Consider the following 25,367-nt stretch of genomic DNA (forward strand, 5'->3'; position numbering starts at 1 on the left):
GAAGAGACGGTGTATGTCTGCAGTGCAGGCTTTCTTTAGGCTGGAGCCATGTTGTATGAAGATCCTGCACAAGACGCAATTTAGAGTTAACCACTTGTTCATGTCAGATGTCTCGTTGCGACTATGGTCTCGAGTGAAATCCGTAATTGCTTTAGACACCGCTGTAGTACAAGCGGAGTCATTCAGGAGATTGTTGTTCAGCCTCCAAGCGTTGCGTTGTGTATGTTGTGGAAGTCTCCTGAGGGTTACGTGTACTGGGGCATGATCTGACCACAATTTTAGACCTATCCCACAGGCAGGATCTGAGTCTAAAAGTGTTTGAGAGAGGAAAATGTAGTCAATTCTGCTGTAGGACTTATGTGCCGGGGAATAATAAGTGTAATCTCTCTCAGCTGGGTGTAGGAATCGCCAAGTGTCCACTAACGATATGTCTTTTAAAATGGTGTGTATTTTGGTTAGTGAGGAAGGTGGTATGTGTGACTTACACCCCTTTCACACCAGGGCGTTTTGCAGGCACTAAAGCGTTAGAAATAGCGCCTGCAATCCGCCCTAAAGAAGCTGCACCATTGTGTGTAGTGTGAAAGCCCAGAGGGCTTTCACACTACAGCGGTGCGCTGGCAGGACGTGAGAAAAAAGTCCTGCCAGCAGCTTCTTTGGAGCGATGAAGGAGTGGTGTGTTTACCGCTCCTCCACCGCTGCTCCCCATTGAAATCAATGGGGCAGCGCTGTAATACCGCCGGCAAAATGCCGCTATTGCGGCGTATTGCCGGCGGTTTTAACCCTTTCGTGGCCACTAGCGGGGAGTAAAAGCGGCCCTCTAGCGGCCGAAATGCGCCGTAAATCCGACGGTAAAATGCAGCTAAAAATAGCGACATTTTACCGCCGACGCAAAGGTCGGTGTGGTGTGAAAGGGGTCTTACTGGTAGAAGAGTCCAGCCTCTGCACAAGAGGAACGTTTAGGTCGCCCCCTAAGATCAAGTTAGGGGTCCCAAAAGTCTTCAGGCGAGTGATCACGGAGGAGAGAAATTGGAGTTGGTTCTGGTTTGGAAGATAAATATTGGCAATTGTAAAAACAGTATGCAGATGTTGCAATTTCAGAAACAAAAATCTACCTTTCAGATCTATATCTCTATCAAGTACCTCTGGGTTAAAGGAGTTGTGGAAAGCCACTGCCCAGGGGGTTGGTGCTATGGTACCAGATTGTAAAGTGCTTATCAGGTAAAGGTGGGACTTTGTCCGAACAGAAATGTGTTTCTTGTAACAATAATACATGTGTCTTAACCTTGTGGAAGTGGTGCAATATCTGTCTACGCTTTTCAGGGGTGTTAAATCCTCTGCAATTAAGAGAGGATATCTTAATCTCTAAGGAGGTAGCCATTGTAAAAATATATTGACAATGTGTAATTGTTGCTCCTTGAACTCAAGGAAGCTGAGTCTGGTATGGTGATGCTGAACAGGGTTAAGGGAGAAGAATGAGAGAGGGAAAAGGAAAAGGTGGAAGAGAGAGGATGAAGGACGGACGCACTGAAAGAAGGAAGTATGCAATAGTTCACCGTAAAGAATAAGTATCAAGGAAAATTGGTAAAAGTGTCTTAGAGGGCCCTGTGTCAGTTTGCTTGTGGTTGAGCTGAATGATGAGATTTATAGAGATTACTCCCTCTAGTGTCTGAGATGGGATAGAGGTGATGTACACTACATATTATCACTAGTAAGTATACCAGTAACAGAGGCATTAAAGAATCTGTAAACCCTAGTGTGGGGAACGGGTTTGGTCAGAGCTCAGGGGCTCCGCCCTACCTGAAAATTTAAATGAATATGTATATCTAAAGCACACAGCACCATAATCTCTCTAGGTTAGTTTGAGACAGGTTGGGAACAGGTTTCTTGTATAGCATAAAAAGAAAACAAAAAACAACTACCTGCTGTCAGGAATATTAGAATCTTATAAAAGTAAAACATATAACTGGAACTGTTGTAACCTGTGAAATTTAACCCTGAAAGTGTCTGCAAAAGCTATAATAGCTAGTACAGGCCCCTCTCCCTCCTCCCTGTAAAAAGGTGCACGCAAAGAAGTCAACCAGCCCCTCTGATAATCCAGGAAAGAGGGGGGGGGGGGGGAACTCCCTGAACTCCAGGGCGGATAGGGAGGGAGGGAGGTAGCCATAGAAAAAAAAATTGAGGAAAAACTTCAAGTCCCAGGAGGTTAGAAGAAAAAATAAGTAACTTTCCCACTGGCCAGCGGGAAAACTATTCATCCCGGTGGGGATTTAGATGTTGGGGAACGGGACCTCTTCTTCTTGGGTTGTTTTTCCCCATCCAGAGAATTTAGTGAAGCCAGGTGTAGCTGCATTCAGTGGCCAGTCAGGGATCCTGATTTGAGGCAATTCAAAAGTACCTAGAAAGTTGGTCAGGTCTCCAAGGGTGCAAAAGGTGGCTGATTTACCTTTCTGAGATGCAAAAAGATGGAAGGGAAAACCCCATCTATATTTGATTTGCTTGGAGTGTAAGGCTTCTGTTACCGGTTTCAGAGCTTTTCGTATGAGTAGGGTTTGTTTTGATAAGTCCGTCAGGAGCATGATGGGGGTGCCATTAAACAAGATGGATTCCTGGGCACATGCAGCTTGCATGATTTCAGCTTTAACATTAAAGAATTGTATGCGGCAAATAATATCTCTGGGGTACGCTGGGTTAGGGTTGCGAGGGCCCAGGGATCTGTGAATCCTATAGATTTCAAGTGGTGTTTCTTTGGGCTTATTCAGTAGTTGGTTAAACATGGTGGTGGCCGCCATTGTTAGATCTTTGTTTTCCACTCTGGCACACCACACAGGACTGGTGCAAGGATTTTTGACACCATAGGTGAAACCTCATTTTACCCCCCTTGGCTCCATCCTTGACCCCAACGACTTTTCCCTTTCTATGTATACCCTACCTTTTTAATCAAGCGCCCATCAAATGCAGCCTACCAGCGCCCATCAATGAATGTTTGCTTGCTTTTATTCATTAGGGAGTTGGGACACAGACACAGTCCTCTTGCGCCTCTGACACTATGTGCAACTGCTTGCTGATGTTGAGATTTAGTTGCTTGCTGCAGAGAGAAGAGTGTAGCAATACCAGTGGCAGGGCGCCCTAGTTTGCCTAGTGGCAGGGGCGGATCCAGGGGGGGGGCAAAGGGTCAATTGCCCCCTCCGAGAATCCCGGCAAAGCCGGTTCCGCGGGTCCAATCGCGGCCGGTTCCGCGGGTACCCGCGGGCCGGTTCCGCGGGTCCAATCGCGGCCGGTTCCGCGGGTACCAGCGGGCCGGTTCCGCGGGTCCAATCGCGGCCGGTTCCGCGGGTACCAGCGGGCCGGTTCCGCGGGTCCAATCGCGGCCGGTTCCGCGGGTACCCGCGCGGCCGGTTCCGCGGGTACCCGCGCTGAGTGGATGGGTGAGGGGGGGGCAGCTGGGCAGTTTAGGAGGGCTGCTGGCCAATCAGGCAGCCAGCAGGCAGGGGAGCAGGGAGATGACATCATCTCTCACTGCCCTGCATCCCTCCAGTTCCACCCTCACTGTGTAGGAAGCTGTGTGCAGCAGAGAGATTGCATCATCTCTCTGCTGCCTATCTTCACTCTGGGACCCAACAAAAGACCACCTTAGCAGAAAAGTGACACAGTAGGTGACAATTCGCAATGTGTGGCAGGCTTCGTGGCAAGTGGCAATCCGCAATGTGTGGCAGACTACGTGGCAAGTGGCAATCCACAATGTGTGGCAGACTACGTGGCAATCCGCAATGTGTGGCAGACTACGTGGCAAGTGGCAATCCACAATGTGTGGCAGACTACGTGGCAAGTGGCAATTCGCAATGTGTGGCAGGTGACGTGGCAAGTGGCAATCCGCAATGTGTGGCAGGCAACGTGGCAAGTGACAATCCGCAATGTGTGGCAGGTGACGTGGCAAGTTGCAATCCGCAATGTGTGGCAGGCAACGTGGCAAGTGACAATCCGCAATGTGTGGCAGGTGACGTGGCAAGTGACAATCCCCAATGTGTGGCAGGTGACGTGGCAAGTGGCAATCCACAATGTGTGTCAGGCAACGTGGCAAGTGACAATCCGCAATGTGTGGCAGGTGACGTGGCAATCCGCAATGTGTGGCAGGCTACGTGGCAATCCGCATCTGGTGGCAGGCGACGTGGCAAGTGACAATCCGCAATGTGTGGCAGGTGACGTGGCAAGTGACAATCCGCAATGTGTGGCAGGCTACCTTGCAAGTGGCAATCCGCAATGTGTGGCAGGCTACGTGGCAAGTGACAATCCGCAATGTGTGGCAGGTGACGTGGCAAGTGACAATCCACATTTGGTGGCAGGCGACATGGCAAGTGACATCCTCAGGGCTCCCACTGATTCTGCATTATGGTGAGATGAACCATTTAATTTTATATTACAATGTATTAATAGAAATAATGCGCTTCAATCATCCTGACACCATAACAACCATGGTGCCGTAATGATTGAAGCGCCAATACCAGCCATTTCCCATATAAATTGCCCCCAAAAAAACATATTTTATAGCAGTGCCCCTCCCGAGACTAGACTCTGGATCCGCCCCTGCCTAGTGGTAGCATCGGCCCTGACACCGTGTATGCGTATATTATTGCGACGGCTTCTGTTCTCCTGCTCGTCAAGACCGTAGTATGTTCCTGTAAGATATTGTCATGCTCTATTATTCAGTATATTCAATGTCTTCTATGCGCTGGCCTATGTCATGGTGGAGGTAATTAATCTCCCTCTTGTATGATCTTTTAAGCCTACTAATGTAAGACTCAATGTCCTGTTTTGTTGAGATTCCATTTCCCAGCTGTCCCCCTGACTGTGCGGAGCCGGTGAGGGGCTTCTAGAATGTGAGGGGCTCCGTGGGTTCATGTTTCCAGAACCTGGGGATCAGGGTGAGAGAGGGGAAAGCGTAGGCTGAGAAGGCTTTACCTTAGAGGCAGTGTGTGCTGCCTGAGCTGCCGCCGAGCGGGTCGCCGCCATCTTGGAGGCCGGTGTGGCCTTGCTTTTAGCCCTCTTCATGGGGAAATAACTGCCTATTTCCCTTGTTTTCTGTGTCCCGGAGGTGCGGGGGGTGTTGCTGGCACCCCTCCTGCTCATGTGGATGGCCGGTGGTCCGTGTAGCGGCGGTGCTGTGTGCCGTTCGTAAGGCTGGGTTCACACTACTGCGATGCGGGAACGCTGCGAATCCCGGCGGCAGTTCACACTGCCCTATGCGAACTGCTGGGAGTGTAAGTGAAAAGTTAATGACACCCCCAGATCAGTTTGCATGTCGCAGTGCGATCTGCAAACTCGGACAGGAATCGGATCGCATGGTGTGAACACCCATGCGATCCAATTCTGCTGCGGACCAAAAAAAGGGTCCTGGGCCGGATATGATGCGAATTCAGCCATACTATCTGAATGGCTGAACTCGCATCGCACAGAGATCGGATGTGATTTGCAGTGCAGTGCGAATCACATCCGATCTAGTCACCGCAGCAGTGTGAACCCAGCCTAAGGTTGGAGCGGGAGCTGAGCTCTGAGACGACTATCTCCGCTATGTGCCAAGCCATGCCCCCCTAAACCCCTGTTTTTAACGCATACTGTTAGGTTAATTTGGTTGGTCGCAGGCTCGTTGGTAAGTTGAGCTTGGAAATTCTTTGGTTTTATTTTACTTTATTAAAAAAAACAGCCTGCAGGAACTTTACTGCATCAGCATTTTTTTTTGGCCATAATGCATGTTACAAATAAAACTGCATACGTTTTCACAATATAAAATGGGAATCCGTTTTCACAATATAAAATGGGAATCCAGCCTAAGGCCTCTTTCACACGAACGATCCGTTAAGGTCCGCCTGCCTGTTTTTTAGGTGGACCTGAACGGACGCTCCACAGACCTCCATGGAGCGTCGGATGTTAGGGGTGACATGTCCGCTGAAATCCGACCCGCTCTGATCCGAAAAAGTGTAACGGAGGAAAAACCTACTTTTCCCATCCGTCATCGGATTGGGGGGACGACGGACTCTACGGTCCATCCTCATCCGATCTCCCATAGGGGAGAGCGGTGCTCTGACAGGTTGGTCCCTGCACAGTGTGCAGAGACGGACCTGTCATCTGCTTGTTCAGCGGGGATCGACAGAGCAATCCCTTGCTGAGCAGCGCGGGCTCCGTACATGGACACGTCCGTGTGAGAAAAAAAAAAAAAAGACCTTACTGACCATTTACCAAAAACTTTTGGCAATTCCAGCACCAATAGTGCTTGCAATGAGGTCCACCTCCTACCTGCCCTGGCTGTAATTGGTTAGTTTATGAAAGGTCAATTGCCAAAGCTATAGAAACAAACAGCGGAGACAAAAACTCTGCTCAGAACTCACTGCTGGAGTCCTGAAGGGGTTTAAAAGGCCAATGGAGGTTTCAACCCACCATTGTGTTCAGAAAATCAAATTATTCATTTTGGGTGAAAGGTAATATAAGCAATGCCCAATACTGTTTAAATCTGACATCCAGCTTGCTTGCCATGCTACTTGTGTGGTCCTCAGGCCCAGAGCAATTTCTCTGCCCAGGTGTTTACTCAGACCTTATCAGTGTATGCCCTAGAATAGGAAAATAATTCTCAAGCCTCCTCTATAGCTCTGTATCCCAGAAAGAAAACCTAAGAATGCCCCACCCTCTTTACTTTGAGTTCCACTCTGATAAGATCAGAGACAGGGCTCACTGTAGCACCATAAGCCTACAAGAACTGCTTCATTGCACTATGGTACTTACACAACCAGAACCAGGAGTCAGGCTGTTGAAAGAAAAACATGAATTAAATTGGTTTCTCCTTGTTGAATAACCTCCTTTATTTATTTCACATTTTCCTTTGCTGTTCATTAAAAAGCACAAATTCTCCTGTGCCAACGACTATTTAATGAACATGATGAACTGTGTATTCAAAACAAGTGACTATATATACACAATAAGCAAAAAACAAAAAAGAAACAACCAGCTGTTGCGGTTTAGATTTACTATATTACCAAAAGTATTAGAACGTCTGCCTTTATACGCACGTGAACTTTAATGGCATCCCAATCTTAGCGCATAGTATTCAGTATTGAGTTGGCCTGCCCTTTGCAGCTATACCAGCTTCAACTCTTCTGCAAAGGCTGTCCACAAGGTTTAGACCATTTTTCCAGAAGCGCATTTGTGAGTTCAGGCACTGATGTTGGACGAGAAGGCCTGGCTTGCAGTCTCTGCTCTAATTCATCCTAAAGGTGTTATATCAGGACTCTGTGCACGCCAGTCAAGTTCCTCCACCTCAAACTCGCTCATCCATGTCTTTATGGGCCTTGCTTTGTGCACTGGTCCAAATCATTTGGTGGAGGGTGGATTATGGTGTGGGGTTGTTTTTCAGGGGTTGGGCTTGACTCCTTAGTTCCAGTCTAGGGAACTCTGAAGGTGTCAGCATACCAATACATTTTGGACAATTTCATGTACCAACTTTGTGGGAACAGTTTGGGGATGGCCCCTTCCTGTTCTAACATGACGGCGCACCAGAGCACAATGGTGAATAAATAAAAGCTGATCATTTTAATCACCCCTGCTAGTATTAAATTGTTTGATTCATCCGTGTAAACTGATACATTCTGCTGGAGAGCTTGTGCTTTTGAAAAACAACAGACGTGCTGGCTGGATCAGCTGGAGAATAGAAGAAATAAAGCCTAAAAAGGAAACGAATACAGCCATCACATCTAAGGCAGGCAGGCTACAATATAATAAAGGTTTGCTTTCGTGTTTAATACCACTTTAAGCCAACCATAAGGTATGATTGAACCTGCTGTGTTGTTTCTTAGGAAACCCATAGTGCTCTGGGAATCCTTGATGTTTTAATTGTTGCTTTGTAAAACAAAGAATTACTGAATACACATAGTAAACAGATAACAATTAGTTTATATAATGAGTAAAACAAGATCAAATAAAATAGACCCACAACTGTTACAGTTTCCATTTATGTAATGTCCATCATAGCACACTTAGAAAATCAAGAAAGAGGAGAAATAAACCTTTTAAGTTCTCTCTTCTATAAATATGGCAGCTAAAATGGTTACGGTCTCTATTGGCACAATAACTGCTGCATTAACTTGCATTATTGAATCACATGGAAGCATTCCAGAAGGCACCTTATAAAACAGTATTATAGACACCTGGAATCGAATTATATAGTACTGTACATTAGTGCAGTTTATTGTTACAGTGGGGACAAGTTGGAAAGCTTGATGCGCTTCACTGGTTGCTGCTAACATTTAAATACACTTATAAAAAAGGAAAGAGCACCCAATGTCCAGAGAACTGTATCTTCTAAAGCAGTGGTCATTAAAGTGGTTGTAAACCCTTACAACCAACTTTGACCTACAGGTAAGCCTAGATTAAGGCTTACCTGTAGGTCCAAGAAATATCTCCTAAACCTATACAGTTTAGGAGATATTTACCCGAAGACAGCCACCGCTGTCTACGGTGCATGCGCCGTAGACAGGGGCGTGCAGGCGCACTGGGCAGGCCGCAGCGATATGCCGCGAGTGTCGGCTCCCTGCGCATGCGCGGGAATGACATCATCGCTGCTCCGGCGCTGTGATACCCGGAAGTCACTCTGGGATCCATGGCAGCGGCGGACATGAAGACGGAGGACCGCTTCGGGGGCTTCGTTCTCGGGTAAGTTATTCATAATGAGCTAGTATGCTATGCATACTAGCTCATTATGCCTTTGCCTTGCAGGGTGTGTTTTTTGCCTTTACTTCCTCTTTAACCCTGTCCTCAGTGCCCACTAACAGGCCAGGTTTTTTGTATTACCTTGGGGAGATGAAGACTAGAATACTGCAATCACTGAGCAGAAAATGATATCACCTGTGATGTATTTCAGTTATCTTGCAAACTCAGCCTGTTAGTGGGCCCTGAGGACAGGGTTGATGATCACTGTTCTAATGCACATGTGTCAAAAACAAGGCCCACAGGCCGAATGCAGCTCATCAGACCATTTCATGTGGCCCATGCATCTCTCCTGCAGCTTGATTATTTTCAATCAACTGTGGTTACTCTTTAAATCATAATCACAACAGAAACTACCCAAATGACCCTGATAAAAAGTTTACATACCCTGGTGATTTTGGCCTGAACATGCACACAAGTTGACACAAAGGGACTTTGAATGGCTAGGAAAGGTAACCATCCTCACCTGTGATGAGACTAAAATTTAGCTTTTTGGTCACAACCATAAACGCTACATTTGGAGAGGAGACAAGGCCTATGATTAATGGTAGGATCGCTGATGTTTTGGGGATGTGTGAGCTACAAAGGCATAGAAAATTTGGTCAAAATTGTTGGCAAGATGAATGTAGTATGTTATCAAAAAATCCTGGAGGAACATTTGCATTCATCAGCTAGGAAGCTGCGCGTGGGACGTACTTGCACATTCCAACATGATAATGATCCAAAACACAAGGCCAAGTGGACCTGTCATTGGCTACAGCAGAATAAAGTGAAGTTTCTGGAGTGGCCATCTCAGTCTCCTGACCTCAATATCATTGAGCCACTCTGGGGAGATCTCAAACGTGCAGATCATGCAAGACAGCCCAAGAATTTACAGGAACTGGAGGATTTTTGCCAAGAGGAATTGGCACCTTTACCAACTGAGAAGATAAAGAACCTCATCCACAAATACCACAAAAGACTTCAAGCTGTCATTGATGTTATAGGGGGCAATACACGGTATTAAGGACTGGGGTATGTATTTTTTTGATCAGGGTCATTTTGGTAGTTTCTGTCGCCATTATGATTTAAAAAGAGTAAACACAGTTGACCGATAATAAATGGTTTCAGCCAAACAATAACCATGAGTGAAAGAAAAGTTTTAGTGTTATCATTCATATTCTCTGAAAAATGGACAAGAAATCATAAATTTTGCCAGGATATGTAAACTTATGAGCACTACTGTAGATAAAAATACTCATGTTTAATCATGTATCATATGTTTACGAGGTATGCTTTGTTTATATGCCAATTAAACAATTTTAAAATTTCTCCTACCATGTGTCTTGTGCTTCACTCAAAGTCCCATAAACCCCTTTCCTTTTTCATATTGCATAGATCCCTCCCATTTAAAGGTACTCTAGCTGTTGCCTGTGGACTGAACTGATCACATAGTCCAAATATATGTTTAGTGCTTGCTAACTTTTCCACTTAATCCCATAAGAGATTTACCTATTGTGTGTTAGGTTTGTTCATTTTTGGTTTTGGGATTAAGCACTCCAAGTTTCCTATGGGCTTGCAGGGTGGGATGGGAATGTACGTTTATGTTTTTATATTTTTAGTTGATTAAAGAACAATACAGTGGTCTTCATCTTTGGAGGTGTAGCTTGCCCAAAGCAGTGTTTGGTGGCTGGGTGACGAACGGAATTGCTCGAGTTATGCATATATGGGATAATATATGCCTATTCCAGGTCATAAGGACTGTTTCTCCCCTGGTGGTTCTACTTTTGCAAATTCTATATGGCCCCCATAAGATTCATCTCCCGGAATGTCAGGGGTTTAAACAATGGGGTTAAGAGATCCTTGGTTTTTGCATACCTTAAAACATATAGCCCTCATATGTGTATATTACAGGAGACTCACCTGTTGGGTAGTAAGGTCCTCAGCCTAAAAAAGCCATGGGTAAGGCATTACCATCATGCTACATACTCTGAGTATGACTGGGGGTTTAGTATATTGATCCACTAATCCCTAGTTTATGATCTATTATATGTTAAAATTGGTATATATTATTACATGTGGTTATTGATGCAGTTGAAATGTTGATTCTTGGATTATATATACCTCCACCTGCCACAGTTTCCTTGTTAAAATACTTGACCTCTCTCCTCTCTGAATTTGCAATTGATAATATCATTATTGCCAGGGACTTTAATATGCTTCTGAACCCGTCTTTAGATAGGTTGTCTCCTGGGGTTGCTATGGACTCTGCACTATCCCAGTGGGCATCTCTCTATGGCCTGACGGATGTTTGGAGGTGGAAGCACCCTACTGAACGTGCTTTCACTTGCCACCCCACCTCCTTTAAACATGCTGTCCTGTATTGATTTGTTCTATGCTAGTGGTGGTTTACTCCCGAGTGTACGAGAGGTTACAACGCTCCCATGAGGCATATACGATTATGCACCTATGCTTTGTTGTCTGCAAACTGTGATGCCTCCTTCAGAGAAATTGTAGTGGCTGTCTCGGTACTGGATCTCTGATTTTACAATAGAATTAAAAATATCCAAGGTCATATCTGAAATCTGGTCTGTAAATGCTGGTTCTGCCTCCTCTGATACTTATATCATATATCAGAGGATGTTATTAATCCTCTATTTCACAAGCTGGGTGGGATGCTGCCATCACTATATGCAGGTGGCCTACGGGGAAGTGATGCTTCTCCGACTGGCGAAAGCAAAAATTGGCACAAACACAGCTCATCTTTGAGCAGGGGGAGTAAACTGGGCGACTTCTAGCATGGTTATCTAAGGTACAGCAGCCCGTAGCCAGTATAGCTCCTATAAGGGATGTTAATGGGGCCCTTGTGGTTGATCCAAAAGATATTTGGGTCTAAATTTACTTCCTGGGTGCGGGCCCTATGCATGTCTCCGATGGCTCGAGTATGTACTATATCGACTATCCCCTCCCCTTTCCCTCTATAGGGGAACCAGGCAGGGATGCCCACTTGCACCTGCCCTTTTTGAGTTGGCTAATGAGCCAATGGCTATTCTTTTGCAAGCCTCATCGGATGTTTGTAGTATAACCATAGGGCCCATACAGGAAAATATATCCCTTTATGCTGATGATACTCTTCTGTACCTCAGGAATGCAGTAGACTCAGTGAGGGCAGCCCTATCGATTATTGACAACTTTGGTCGGTATTCTGGTATCTGTATTAACTGGGGGAAATCGGTTTTATTTTCACTCCACTCTTCGAATACCTTGCTACCAAGGACTACACCACTGCAGAGTCTCACAGTTCAGGTATTTAGGAGATGCAATCCATAGGGACCTTTTGCAATTTATTCCTCTGACTGGATGACCTACCTCTTGACTCAGAAGTGCTACTTGGAAAACGTTACCCCTTACCCCAGTTTTATTAAAATGTCAGTCCTACCTAAATTTATATAATTTTAGGCAGACCCCAGTCCATATATCAAATACATTTTTCAATAAACTGAATAGTATAATCACCTCCTTCATATGGAATGGTAACACCCCTAGATTAGTGAAAACCACTCTGCAATTACTTATCATAGGGGGCCTTGTTTTATTAAATAATATTGGGCTGCGGTCCTGGTTACAGTTAAGTGGCTACTGGAGGAGGCGGCCAATCCCGTGTCCGCATTAGAGGCGGCATTGCTTTGCTCCTACTCTGAACTACGGAACTCGATCCACTGAGGGGCCCGGTCCCATCCCAACATTACTTCCATGATGCAAACTACTCTGAGCATGGGATGTTGTCCAGACCAAGGTTGAAAAACAAAATTGGATAATTGGTCTCCACATACACCACAGTGGGGTAACCCCTGGCTGCCTCATTTTCAGTTCATTCCGAATCCTGTGCTGTGGGCCCGATTTGAAATTAAAACTCGTGGAGATATTGTATATTTTGGTAGATTGCTCAGATTTGATATTAAACGTGGACAGGGTCTATCCAATCGAATGTTCTTCAGATACCTACTACTGCGTCATTCTTTCCAGGCTCAATTTCCCCATCCTATAATGTTGGAGGTCCACGATATTGAAAGCCTACTGAGAACGCCGGAGGGGATTAAACCCCTTTCTGCCCTCTACTCTATTTTAGCTGGGCTGTATACCTCTAAGGTCTCTCAGTTATTCTCTGCATGGCAGGCAGATATACCTATACTAGCTGATGATGATGATTGGGAAGAGGGTATCCAACAATATCTCCCCCTGATGATTCCTGCGAGACATAGATTCATTCAACTTAAGTTTTTGTCCCAGGTATACTACACCCCAGAAGGGTTGGCTAGCATTTACCCTAACAGAAGTTCGATCTGCCCTAGATGTGACTCAGAGGTGGGCTCCTTCTTCCATGTTGTGTGGTCTTGCCAGCAACTACAGGTCTTCTGGAGTGGAGAAGTTAATGACATCAACTCAATAGGTATATTATGGGTCCCCTGTGATCCGTTACCTCTATTACTTCGTATGTGTGATACATTGGAAGCCCCCCAAGCTAAAAAAAATAAATAATTTTTATTTTATGCAGCCTTTTACGCTAGGAAAGCGATCCTCCTTCAATGGAATGAGTCTCTCACCCCAACGGTGCATCAGTGGAAAACCCTTGTAAACACAGCCCTACCTCTATACAAATTGACATAAATGGGACGCAACTGTCTGAAAAAGTTTGATAAGATATGGGAGGCGTGGGTCCGGGAGAGGCAGCTGACTCTGGTTGACCTATGGAAGATGTGCATATTGCACCGGAGCCTTCCTGAGAAGTATCCTCTAGCCATTTCTAATTTCTTCTTAGCTCCTCTCCCATGTGTGCCCCAACCCCCCCCCCCCCCCCCCCTTTACCTGTAATTTTCCTGGAAACGGTTACCTTCTATTTTTACTGTAAGCTGAATTTCCCCTCCTTTTGAAATGCCGGTCTAAAGTTAATTACAACACTGCTTTCTGACGATAGCCTTTTTTTTTTTTTATATTATTATTTTGTTCTAAATAAGGTAATCCATACTGAAGTGAAGTGATGTTTTGTGAAAACTCGTTCTTTATAAGGACTTCACAAAAGTGAATGTAGGTCACTTTTGAGATCATGACCCTGAGGGTGCAGAGATCATTGTTAATCTCCAGCAAATTTCACTGTGCACTTTATAAATAAACAGTCTGCAACAAAAGAACAAAATAACCTGAACAACATATAGTTAACAATTTGTAATTCATCAGTTTATTATTATAACAAAAACTATATAAATGCGATCAAAGCGCATTTTGAAACAGATATAAAGGAAAAATAAAAGTAACACTCTCCATATAATGATAAATGAATATCTAAAGAACAAGTGGTTTAAGGCCATCTGTGGTTGATGATTTGATACACTACGTTGCTTTCTGAACTGACACATAGGTTCTCAGCCCTGTGAAGCGCAGTTTATTTACTTTTTTTTTTTACTACGCCTAGGCGGCTAGCAGGCAACGCATAGAAAGTGAATAGGTACACATTCGCTGTAAAAACTTAAAGTGGTTGTAAACCCTTACAAACCACTTTGACCTGCAGGTAAGCCTAGATTAAGGCTTAGCTGTAGGTTCAAGAAATATCTCCTAAACAATTTGACAAAACACAGGCAACGCTGTCTACGGCGCATGCGCCGTAGACAGCAGCGCGCAGGCGCACTGAGCTCGCTGCTGTCAGCGGCGATATGTCGCAAATGGCGGCTCCCATGCGCATGCGTGGGAGTGATGTCATCGTGGCTTCCTCGAATGACATCGGCGGAGCAGCGAGACTCACCGAGAAGATGGATGCTATGGACTACAGGGGGCAGCGGTGACTTGTCAGGTAAGGGACACATAATGGACTACTATGCGATGCATAGTAGTCCATTATGCTTTACCTTTGCAGGGAATCAAAGAGGAAGTAAACTCATCAGGGTTTACTTCCTCTTTAAGGCAGTATTAAACCCAAAAAATTTAATATATTGCAATTACTAATCAGATGCGGTGGCTGCATTAGTTCTCTTTTTTAGTCTTTTTCTTCCCTCTGTTTTCACCTGGAGATCTGGCCATTAACACACCTTCTGTATTAGAGTGCCCCGACTGATGAAAGAACACAGGGGCACCTTTGGACAACAGCATTGTTAGTCTGGGGCGAGCGGAGTGTTAGAAGCCAAACTCCACCTAGTACTTTATAAGGAGTTACAGCAAACTGCTTTTGTTGCTTTCAGGATAAAGGTTTTACATATATAAATAAAAGCGGATTATTGTAGGCACCCCTTCCAGTGTTAAATGGTTTGTCTCATCCCTGTAAATTGATATATCTAGAGGAGAGCTTGTTCTTTAAAAAAACAACAGACTTATTGGCCAGATCACCAAATGAAGAAAAAAAATAAAAATAAAAATCTAATGCACCCATCACATCTGAGAATTGGAAAGCTGCAAAATAGTAAATGTTTGCTTTTTAATACCTTAAATGCTTTAAGTTGCCCATAGATGGATCTGGACAGTTTTGCAGGGACTGTCTGAATTTGAATCCATCTATGGCCATTCCTGCTCATGGAAAGCTGATCTAATGATCAATTTCTCAGTCATTTTTATTGGAAAATTTTGCTTTGATCAGCGTTGAAAGCAATTGTCTGCAGCGCTAATCTGTGCATTCTGACAGGGACGGAGTCTCCGATGTCAGAATACAACATATTGGGGACAATTCCTCTATCCACATGGCTTGTGCAGATGGGGGGACGCCAATTGACCCATGTATGCTAAGCTTCACCCGCACAGCCGAGCTTGACAAACAGTAATGGGTGTATGTACCTGCATGTAGAGCTGGTGTACCTATCAAACTTAGCTGTGTTGGTAAGGCCATGAAGCCAATGAATACTAATTCACTTTCTATGGGTTGTATTTATGTACGTCAACAGTATTAAAAAAAAAAAAAAAAAAAAAAGTAAAAACAGATGATCTGCATGCTCCATGGGCCCATTTAAATTATCCCTAAAATGTAGGTGTTGTGTAGTTACTACTGCCCTGTAGTTAAAATAACATTTATATTTCAAAAATGTTTTTTTTACATTTTTCGTTTTTGAAGAATTTGAATTTCTCAGGTTGTTAATATTGTCAGTGTCCCTGCTAGAGAGATTCACGCTTTTGATCTTCTACAGAACTAAAAGTCAGGGAAAATCTAAAAATTTGAGCTGTGCTGGAACAAAAATAGAGGCGAGATCTTGCTGAGGTGACGTCTGACTGGGAGAGTCTCCCTAACTTTAAAGATAGATAGATTAAATAGATTAGATATACAAGTTAGATAGATACACTATATTACCAAAAGTATTGGGGCGACTGCCTTTACACAAACATGAGCTTTACTGGCATCCCAGTCTTAGTCCGTAGGGTTCAATATTGAGTTTGTCCAGCCTTTGCAGCTATAAAAGCTTCAACTCTTCTAGGAAGGCTGTCCACAAGGTTTAGGAGTGCGTCTATGGAAATGTTTGACCATTCTTCCAGAAGCGCATTTGTGAGGTCAAGCACTGATGTGGATGAGAAGGCATGGCTCACAGTCTCCTCTCAAATTCATCAGCAAGGTCCATAAAGACATGGATGAGCGAGTTTGGGGTGGATGAACTTGACTGCACAGAGTCATGACCTCAACCTGATAGAACACCTTTGGGATGAACTAGAGCGGTGACTACGAGCCAGGCCTTCTCGTCCACATCAGTGCCTGACCTCACAAATGCGCTTCTGGAAGAATGGTCAAATATCCCCATAGACACACTCCTAAGTCTTGTGGACAGCCTTCCCAGAAGAGTTGAAGCTGTTATAGCTGCAAAGGGTGTGCCAACTCAATATTGAACCCTATGGACCAAGACGCCATGAAAGTTCATGTATAGGAAGGTGTCCCAATACTTTTGTTAATATAGTGTAGATAAGATAGAGGGTTTTCACTATATAGAATACCTGCAACAGTCAGGAAACAGCCATGTGAGATTTAAAGACACAGACCACTGGAAAGGTAAGCATTCACACTTTTCTTTAAACAGATGTAGTAAAGTATACTTTAATGTCCGTCAGCTTTCATTTTGACAGGAAGTAAGCTTTGCCTAGCACTTAAATAGTCCTAATGTTATTTTACACCAGTGAGCACATGAAGGACTGCATGTGATGTTTTTTGGATGCCCGAGTTGCCATCTGAATGTACAAGACCGTAAAGATGGGCTCTTGTTTGTTTAAACATTAGTACAAAGTAGCATTTCTCCCACCAAAAGTAGATTAGCTCAAATATAGCAGCTAGAAAAACAAGAGTCTCATTATGCAATGTGAAGATTTGAGAAGGCGCGGGCAGACGCAACAGTTATTCAATACAGAAGTTCAAAGAACGGTGAGAATTGGCATCACTGGCTTTCCGATGATTCGATGACCAACTTCTGATTGGCATATAGGTGTCCAATTGAAGCCTGCAATTACACAGAAAAAAAAAAGCATATCAAAAATCTAAAAACGGAGCTCATTGACAACTACATAGACAAAGGATTAAATAGCAAGCATAAACATATCTATATAAACATGATTAAAGATTTCAAATACTATGCTGAGTTAAGATAATATGGGGAAAAAATTGACACCAATCTGTAATGCAGCCATTTTCAACCTGGGTGCCTCCAGTTTTCTTCAACGGCGACTTGGCAAAATACCAAAAAAATGCCCAAAACTTGTATACAAGCCTGCCTGAACAAAGCCACAGGTTTTCATTGTGCACCATTACAATGACCTCATTGATTGGTGAGGAGGACTTCGGGTGCCTGCCCTGTATCCTGGTTTGCCTTTCTCTATTAGCTCTGGGGTCACATTAACTGAGTGAGAAAAACTGATGGAGAAGAGAAAACACCGGGATACTAATCAATACCGGTGTACAAAAAAGTATTTGCTTTGGAAGAATAAATCACCTCTAATGGGTGTCTGATGTGTGTGGATGTTGCTGCAATGTATGTGGGTGGCACAGTGGTGTAGTGGGCAGCAGCAGTAAAAAGGGCCGCTGGTTCTAATCCCAACCACGACACTACCTGCCTGGAGTTTGCGTGTTCTCCCTGTGCCTGCGTATGTTTCCTCCAGGTACTCCGGCTTCCTCCCACACTCCAAAGATATGCTGGGAGGTTAATTGGCTTCTGTCTAAATTGGCCCTAGTATATGAATGTGCTATATAAGTACCTTAAATAATAATAATAAAGTGTAAAACTATTAGGTTAGGTTTTTACATTTTAGAATTGGATGAGATTGAAGTTATGCACAAAGGGTGCCTTGACTGATAAAAGGTTGAGAAACACTGCTATAATGTATACAAATAGACTATACTATCATATTATACTCTCTGCATGCAAGGAGTATAACCACAATGTGTCTATTCAAAGAAATAACTGGTTTGGGATTTTCAAGATCTTTCTGTTGTAGCTTTCCTGGTGCTTCGACTTGCATACTGACTTTGTGCTATGGCTGGAAAAAAAAAAAAAGTGTTTTTGTAAGCAGACACAAAGCTGATGGGGAAAAAAATAAAGGGCTGGTAAAAAATAAAGCAGAAACATTCATCATGCAGCAGCATGAATGGGCTGTAACACATCTTAGGTCAAGACGGTGCGCTGTGTAAGGATGCTAATGGGGGACATGTGGAGTCAGCTCTTGAAAAGCTCTCGCTGCCTCTGTATTCCATTTCACCACCATGGATTTGGTTTCCTTGGTGAGATCTGTAAGTGGAGCTGCTGTGGTCATAAATTTAAGCACAAGCATCTGGTATCCTTTCATCCCTAGAAAGGCTTTTTTTTTTTTTTTTAAACAATTGCTTGGGTGAACTTTTAGGCTGAATTCACACCTGAGAACATCGTTTTCAGTTTTTTTTTTTAGAGCATTTTTTCCGGCGTTTTTAGGTCCAAAGATCACCAATGTAAAAAGCAGTAAAATGTCTGTAACCTGCCTAAAAAGAAGCTCATGTACTTTTTTGAGTTTCAGGCGTTTTGCTTCAGCATCGACTCTCCTTCCTCATTGGCTGAGACAGCAGTGGGAGCCATTGAGAAAACACAAACATTACACTATATATATATATATATATATATATATATATATATATATATATATATAGAGAGAGAGAGAGAGAGAGAGAGAGAGAGAGAGAGAGAGAGAGAGAGAGAGAGAGAGAGAGAGAGAGAGAGAGAGAGAGAGAGAGAGAGAGAGAGAGAGAGAGAGAGAGAGAGAGAGAGAGAGAGAGAGAGAGAGAGAGAGAGAGAGAGAGAGAGAGAGAGAGAGAGAGAGAGAGAGAGAGAGAGAGAGAGAGAGAGAGAGAGAGAGAGAGAGAGAGAGAGAGAGAGAGAGAGAGAGAGAGAGAGATATGGATAGGTAGGTAGATAGAGGGTATAGAAAAGAATCACTCACTTTAAATAATCACACTTTGTTGAAGATGAAGACACAACACAGTTTTTGTTTTATCCAGCTGTATTTACTCTATGCAACTTATAACATCCATGTGAAAAACATAACACCAACATGCCAGAATTTTTTAAACACAATCACTGAGTTGGGAAAAGGATCACCCCCCCCCTAAAACTGACTTGTAAACTCAATCGGGTGTAGCTAATCACCTTGTCATTGGCACACAAAGCCATTATTTGACTTTTAACTGTGATCAGCTGTGGTTTATGTATATGTTTAGAAGAGTGGTGCAAGCATTGCGCTTGCACCACTCTTTTTGTTAATTCCCCCCAAAGGGTCTTTTCTGTGATAGACTAATTACCCACACTTGCAATATACCCTATGGGCCCAATTAAAAGAAATACCACAAAAGTGGGTGAGAAAAATATAAATCCATGGAGCCCCTCCCCATTTGTATGTGTAAAGTATATAAATTTAAGAGTCTTTCTAGCGAGACTGTGATTATGCACAGTCACTTATGTCAACGTTTTGGCTTTGAAGCAGCCACAAACAAATGCATTATGTGCTTAACAAAAATGGGTCGGGAAAGTTTATAAAATAAGAGCGTTTCTCTTTCATACGATTGGATTTTTCGTAGATTAAACTCTACCTGCATGTTATTAGCAACAGACACAGATTAACCCAATTTATTCAAATACACACTAAGGTGTTTTAAAGCAGAACACTAGAGCTGCGCGATTAATAGTCAAGAATAGTTATCGCGATTCTTTCCCCGTTGCGATCTTGATTAAAGTGTTTCACAATTCTTGCTATGCAAATAATTCTCTCTGCTCTTCTGAAGCCACAGCCCTCAAAAGAAAGGAAGAAAAAAATCTGGCCAGTCCACCAAGAAGCAAAACATTCTTTATCAGTTCAACTAAGTCTAAACATTGTAACAATTTGTCAATGGAATACACTTCGTGTGTGAGGAAAGTTTAACTACTTAAAAACACTAAACTTTTTCTGACATTTGTTGGTTTCAATTTAAAAGTATTTTTTTTTGCTAGAAAATTACTTATTACCCCCAAACATTGTATGTATGTATGTATGTATGTATGTATGTATGTATGTATGTATGTATATCTCTCTCTCTCTCTATATATTAGGGATGCACCGAATGGGTTTTTTGGTGCCGAAACCGATACCGAAAATGAAAAATACACTAGGCCGAAAACCGAAACCGATACCGAAACAGCACCGATACCGAAAATGACTGTTTTTTAAAAAAAAATTTATACAGGAGGTGGTCAGACTGGGGACATGGTACAGAAGATGGTCAGAGACTGGGGACATGGTGCAGGAGATGGTCAGAGACTGCGGACGTGGTACAGGAGAGGGTCAGAGACTGCGGACGTGGTACAGGAGATGATCAGAGACTGCGGACGTGGTACAGGAGATGGTCAGAGACTGCGGACGTGGTACAGGAGAGGGTCAGAAATTGCACACATGATACATGACACATGATACAATTGATACAATGCAGCCAGTGTGTGTCTCCCCTCATAGCAGTCAGTGTGTGTCTCCCCTCATAGCAGTCAGTGTGTGTCTCCCCTCATAGCAGTCAGTGTGTGTCTCCCCTCATAGCAGTCAGTGTGTGTCTCCCCTCATAGCAGTCAGTGTGTGTCTCCCCTCATAGCAGTCAGTGTGTGTCTCCCCTCATAGCAGCCAGTGTGTGTCTCCCCTCATAGCAGCCAGTGTGTGTGTCTCCCCTCATAGCAGCCAGTGTGTGCGTCTCCCCTCATAGCAGCCAGTGTGTGTGTGTCCCCTCATAGCAGCCAGTGTGTGTGTGTGTGTGTCCCCTCATAGCAGCCAGTGTGTGTGTCTCCCCTCATAGCAGCCAGTGTGTGTGTGTGTCCCCTCATAGCAGCCAGTGTGTGTGTGTCCCCTCATAGCAGCCAGTGTGTGTGTGTCCCCTCATAGCAGCCAGTGTGTGTGTGTCCCCTCATAGCAGCCAGTGTGTGTGTGTCCCCTCATAGCAGCCAGTGTGTGTGTGTGTCCCCTCATAGCAGCCAGTGTGTGTGTGTCCCCTCATAGCAGCCAGTGTGTGTGTGTGTCCCCTCATAGCAGCCAGTGTGTGTGTGTCCCCTCATAGCAGCCAGTGTGTGTGTGTCCCCTCATAGCAGCCAACCTGTGAAGAGAAAACAGAAGAGAGAAGAGGAGAGTCGCCTCCGTCGCCTGTTTGATCACAGCAGGGGAACATCACAGCTTTCAGTTCAATAGCTGTGTGTTCCCGGCCGCGCGCCGTCACGTACAGCCCCTCCCCCTTGTCAGGGCACTTTGATAGACAGATCATCCGTCCAACCCTACGGGTGATCTGTCTATCAAAGTGCCCTGACAAGGGGGAGGGGCTGTACATGATGGCGCGCGGCCGGGAACACACAGCTATTGAACTGAAAGCTGTGATGTTCCCGCGCTGTGATCAAACAGGCGGCGGAGACGGCTTGCCTGCACTATAGCGTGATATAGCTCTTCATGATGGGCGCACCAGGGGCGGGGGGCAGAGCCCCGCCCCCTACCCTGGCCCCGCCCCATTTTCGGCTCCATTATCGGCCGTTTTTCTCTTTCGGCAAATTGCCGAAAAGGGCATTTTCGGCCGATATGTTTCGGCGGCCGAAATTTCGGTGCATCCCTACTATATATATATATTGTGACAGTGGGGTCACTTTGGACACAGGGTGAATAAAAGAAACCCCCGATATGGTCTGTGATAGCCATATTCAAGGCTGTATATACATTGTATATAGATTGGATGTATACTGTATATGGGGGTTAAGTATCACTGCTGTGAGGAATTAAGTTGTTTTGCATTTCTATTGTTCATTTAAGTCTGTCCTTGTGTGTATTGTAAAGTGCCAGACAGACTGGCTGCCAACCCTTTGTGAAAAGATGTGTATTGGGTGGGATCGTTTGAAGCCTAGCGGACGTCAGGATGAGGTGTTGAGTCTTGGGATGTGTGGGTGGAGCTGGGCCCTTGTTCATGTTAAAGCATGTGCCTTGAATTGTGTATAAAGTTACAATGTTTCTCATTAATAAAGTCATTCCTACTACAGAAGAGACAGAGTGCATCTCGTCTTTTTGCCAGAGGGGTCGGCTCCTATAGAAAAGGGTCGTTTAGCTGTGGATATTGGTAGCGAGTGGATGTGTGTCTAGGAGAGGGAACATCGTAAACGGCGTTAACCCCCTTTATATTAGGGGTGCCGTTACATATATATTTTAGTAGAGACCCTAGAGAATAAAATGGTGGTTGTTGTAATATTTTATGTCACTGTATTTGCGCAGCAGTCTTTCAAATGCAATTTTTTGGGAAAATAAAAACCAAAAAACAAACTAGTAACGTTAGCCCAATTTTTTTGTATCATGTGAAAGATTTTAGGTCACGAGAATAGTGAGAGAATCGTGATCTTTTTATTCTAAGCAAAAAAAAAATTGTGATTCTCGTTTCGGCAAGAATCGTGAGGCTTTACAAGTGAAGTCCTGCTGGTTTGCTCCATCGCCTTAGCCTGTAAATGAATTACAGGGTCTTTGGGTGGGGGAATCAAGCTGAAATTTCTCTTTAAGTACAATCAATTTCTTAATTATGTTCAATATCATGTGCGAGTTATTTTAACCACATTCTCACATTTCTCACGATAATTTTCTAATGAAAATAATAATCTAATAGTGGAATCAGTATATTTTCTACAAGAATAAAACTATATATATATATATATATATATATATATATATATATATATATATATATATATATATATATATATTTTTTTTATACAAGTGACTTTCTATATATCTCCTCAGTCAGCATTTTATCTTATAAATCTAAATTTTACCTCAATCTCTGACTTTTTCAGCTCTTCTCCTGATGCTAGTGTTATTTGAAATAGTGAGTACACATTCATGAAAAGTACACTTACCGGACCTAAATTAATGTACCCTTCCTGCCACAACTGCAAACTTACCTACATTTTGCAAACTTGGCCCCCACACTGTTAATATCCTATTGTACTGAGTTTACTTCTGCCCAAAGCCCTTGGTCTCTACAGACCTCTATGGCAGTGGTCATCAACCCTGTCCTCAGGGCCCACTAACAGGACAGGTTTGCAAGATAACTGAAATACATCCCATGTGATATCCTTTGCTGCTCTGTAATCACAATATTCTAGTCTGTATCTCCCCAAGGTAATACATAAAACCTGTCCTGTTAGTGGGTCCTGGGGACAGGGTTGATGATCACTGCTCTATGGAACTGTTTCCTGAGGCTGGAGACACTCAGAAGATGGTCCCATATAATTGAACACAGTGGTTGGCCCAAAGTATTGCAACCAGAGATGACATAACCAGTATTTTCAAGAGGCAATGGAGGCCTCCGTGTTTCATTACAGATTTCCTTTAGAGCAGGATTATGTCCAACGCCCCTCTATGTTAGCATATGGGATTATGCACACATAGGTGTTTACAGGGGTATTGGAAGAGGAGGCTGAGGCTGCCTGTAAACGTGTCTAAATGCAAGGTTCATTCAGTGCCCGAGTGTCCATTTATTTCAAAGGCCAGAATAAATTAACATTCTAGCCAATGGAATGAATGAATGTCTAAACACGTGTGCAAAACACGGCTTTAAGTGCATTTTTTAAGCTGCTCTTCTCCCTCCTTCCTAGGTATGCAGGGATAGGTGCACAGCCCTAAACACACACAACCTGCATCTGGGGCTGTGCCCGTCTCTGCATACCTACCAGTACAGCTGCACAATTCTGGACACAAAATGAGAATCACAATTTGTTTTGCTCAGAATAAAGATCACGATTCTCTCAAGATTCCCGCGGCGTAACATCTTTCACATTACACAAAAAAATTGTGCTAACTTTACAGTTTCGTTTTTTTTTTTTGTTTTTTTTTATTACAGTGTATTTTTTCCCCCAAAAAAAATGTGTTTGAAAGACCACTGCACAAATGGGTGACATAAAATATTGCAACAACCACCATTTTATCCTCTAGAGTCTCTGCTAAACAAATATAATGTTTTGGGGTTCCAAGTAATTTTCTAGCAAAAAATATGAATTTCAATTTGTAAGCAACAAGTGTCAGAAAAAGGTTTAGTCTTTAAAGTGGTTGTAAACTCTGTTACACCACTTTTACCTACAGGCTATAACAAGGCTTACCTGTAGGTACCATGAATATCTCCTAAGTTTAGGAGATATTCAGTATATGTGCTGCAGCTGACATCATCAGCGCATGAGCACTAAAGAAACTTCTCACTGGTGCCATTTATTCAGGACTGGTGCCATGACCAGCGCCTTCCGCACGCATGAGCGGAAGTGATGTAATCACAGCGCCGGAGCCGCGAACCCGGAAGTAACTCCGGTGGAATATGTTGGCTGTGTACTCGGAGTGCCGGCACCGATTCAGGGCATCGTCCTGAGGTATTTTATAATGAGCGAGTATGCAATGCATACTCGCTCATTATGCCTTTGTCTTGCACGTTTTTTTTTTTTTTTTAAGAGGTTTACAACCTCTAAGTGGTTAAACTGACCTAATTTACAGACATTTACAGACGGAAGTTCATCTAAGAACAACAGGTTACAAGGTTTCTTTTTATATATGAACTTGGCTGGCTGCCTGGATTTATTTATTTTTTTGTCTGCTGTCACAGCAGAAAATTCTCCGCACTTGTTACATAGAATTGGGTAAATACTGTTTTAACATCAGAAGGGGAATAGAATATTTTGATTCTTTAACCACTTCCCGACCAGCGCACGATGATGTACGTCGACAGAATGGCACGGGCAGGCATATTGGCGTACAGGTACGTCCAATATTCAATGCCGCCCTGCCATCGGGAGCGCGCCGCCGGCGGCGTGCTCCCGCGCTGGTTGGGACCCCCGTGAGTCCGGTCGCGGGACCCGCGGACTCGATCGCCGCGGGCATCCCCGCGATCGTCTCACGGAGCAGCCGAATGGAGGAAATGCTGTGTAAACAACATTTCTCCATTCTACCTAGCAACTAGTGACGCTGATCTCTGCTCCATGTGATTGGAGCAGAGATCAGTGTTCACTAAATGAAAGCCCAACCCCCCCACAGTTAGTAACACACCCCTAGGAACACTTAACCCCTACACTGCCACCCACTGGTTAACCCCTTCACTGCCAGTGTCATTTACACAGGAATCACTGCATTTATATAGCAGTGATTACTGT

At 43.9% G+C, this 25,367-nt stretch overlaps 1 protein-coding gene across 2 annotated transcripts in view; it reads right to left on the reverse strand.

Moving 5' to 3' along the window:
- Nucleotides 1-13,937: 13,937 nt before the first annotated feature.
- LYRM4 (LYR motif containing 4) overlaps nt 13,938-25,367 on the reverse strand; it is a 171,613-nt gene continuing 160,183 nt past the window's right edge. For both annotated transcript variants that reach the window (XM_077492137.1, XM_077492138.1), the window contains exon 4: nt 13,938-17,180. In XM_077492137.1, the coding sequence (XP_077348263.1) occupies nt 17,118-17,180 (63 nt within the window). In that variant the 3' untranslated portion in view covers nt 13,938-17,117. The remainder of the gene's footprint in view (nt 17,181-25,367) is intronic.

This window comes from Lithobates pipiens, unplaced genomic scaffold (genome assembly GCF_037356315.1).
Source record: "Lithobates pipiens isolate NorthernLeopardFrog02 unplaced genomic scaffold, aLitPip1_a1.2 Scaffold_19, whole genome shotgun sequence".
In the NCBI taxonomy this organism is placed as follows: Eukaryota; Metazoa; Chordata; class Amphibia; order Anura; family Ranidae; genus Lithobates; species Lithobates pipiens.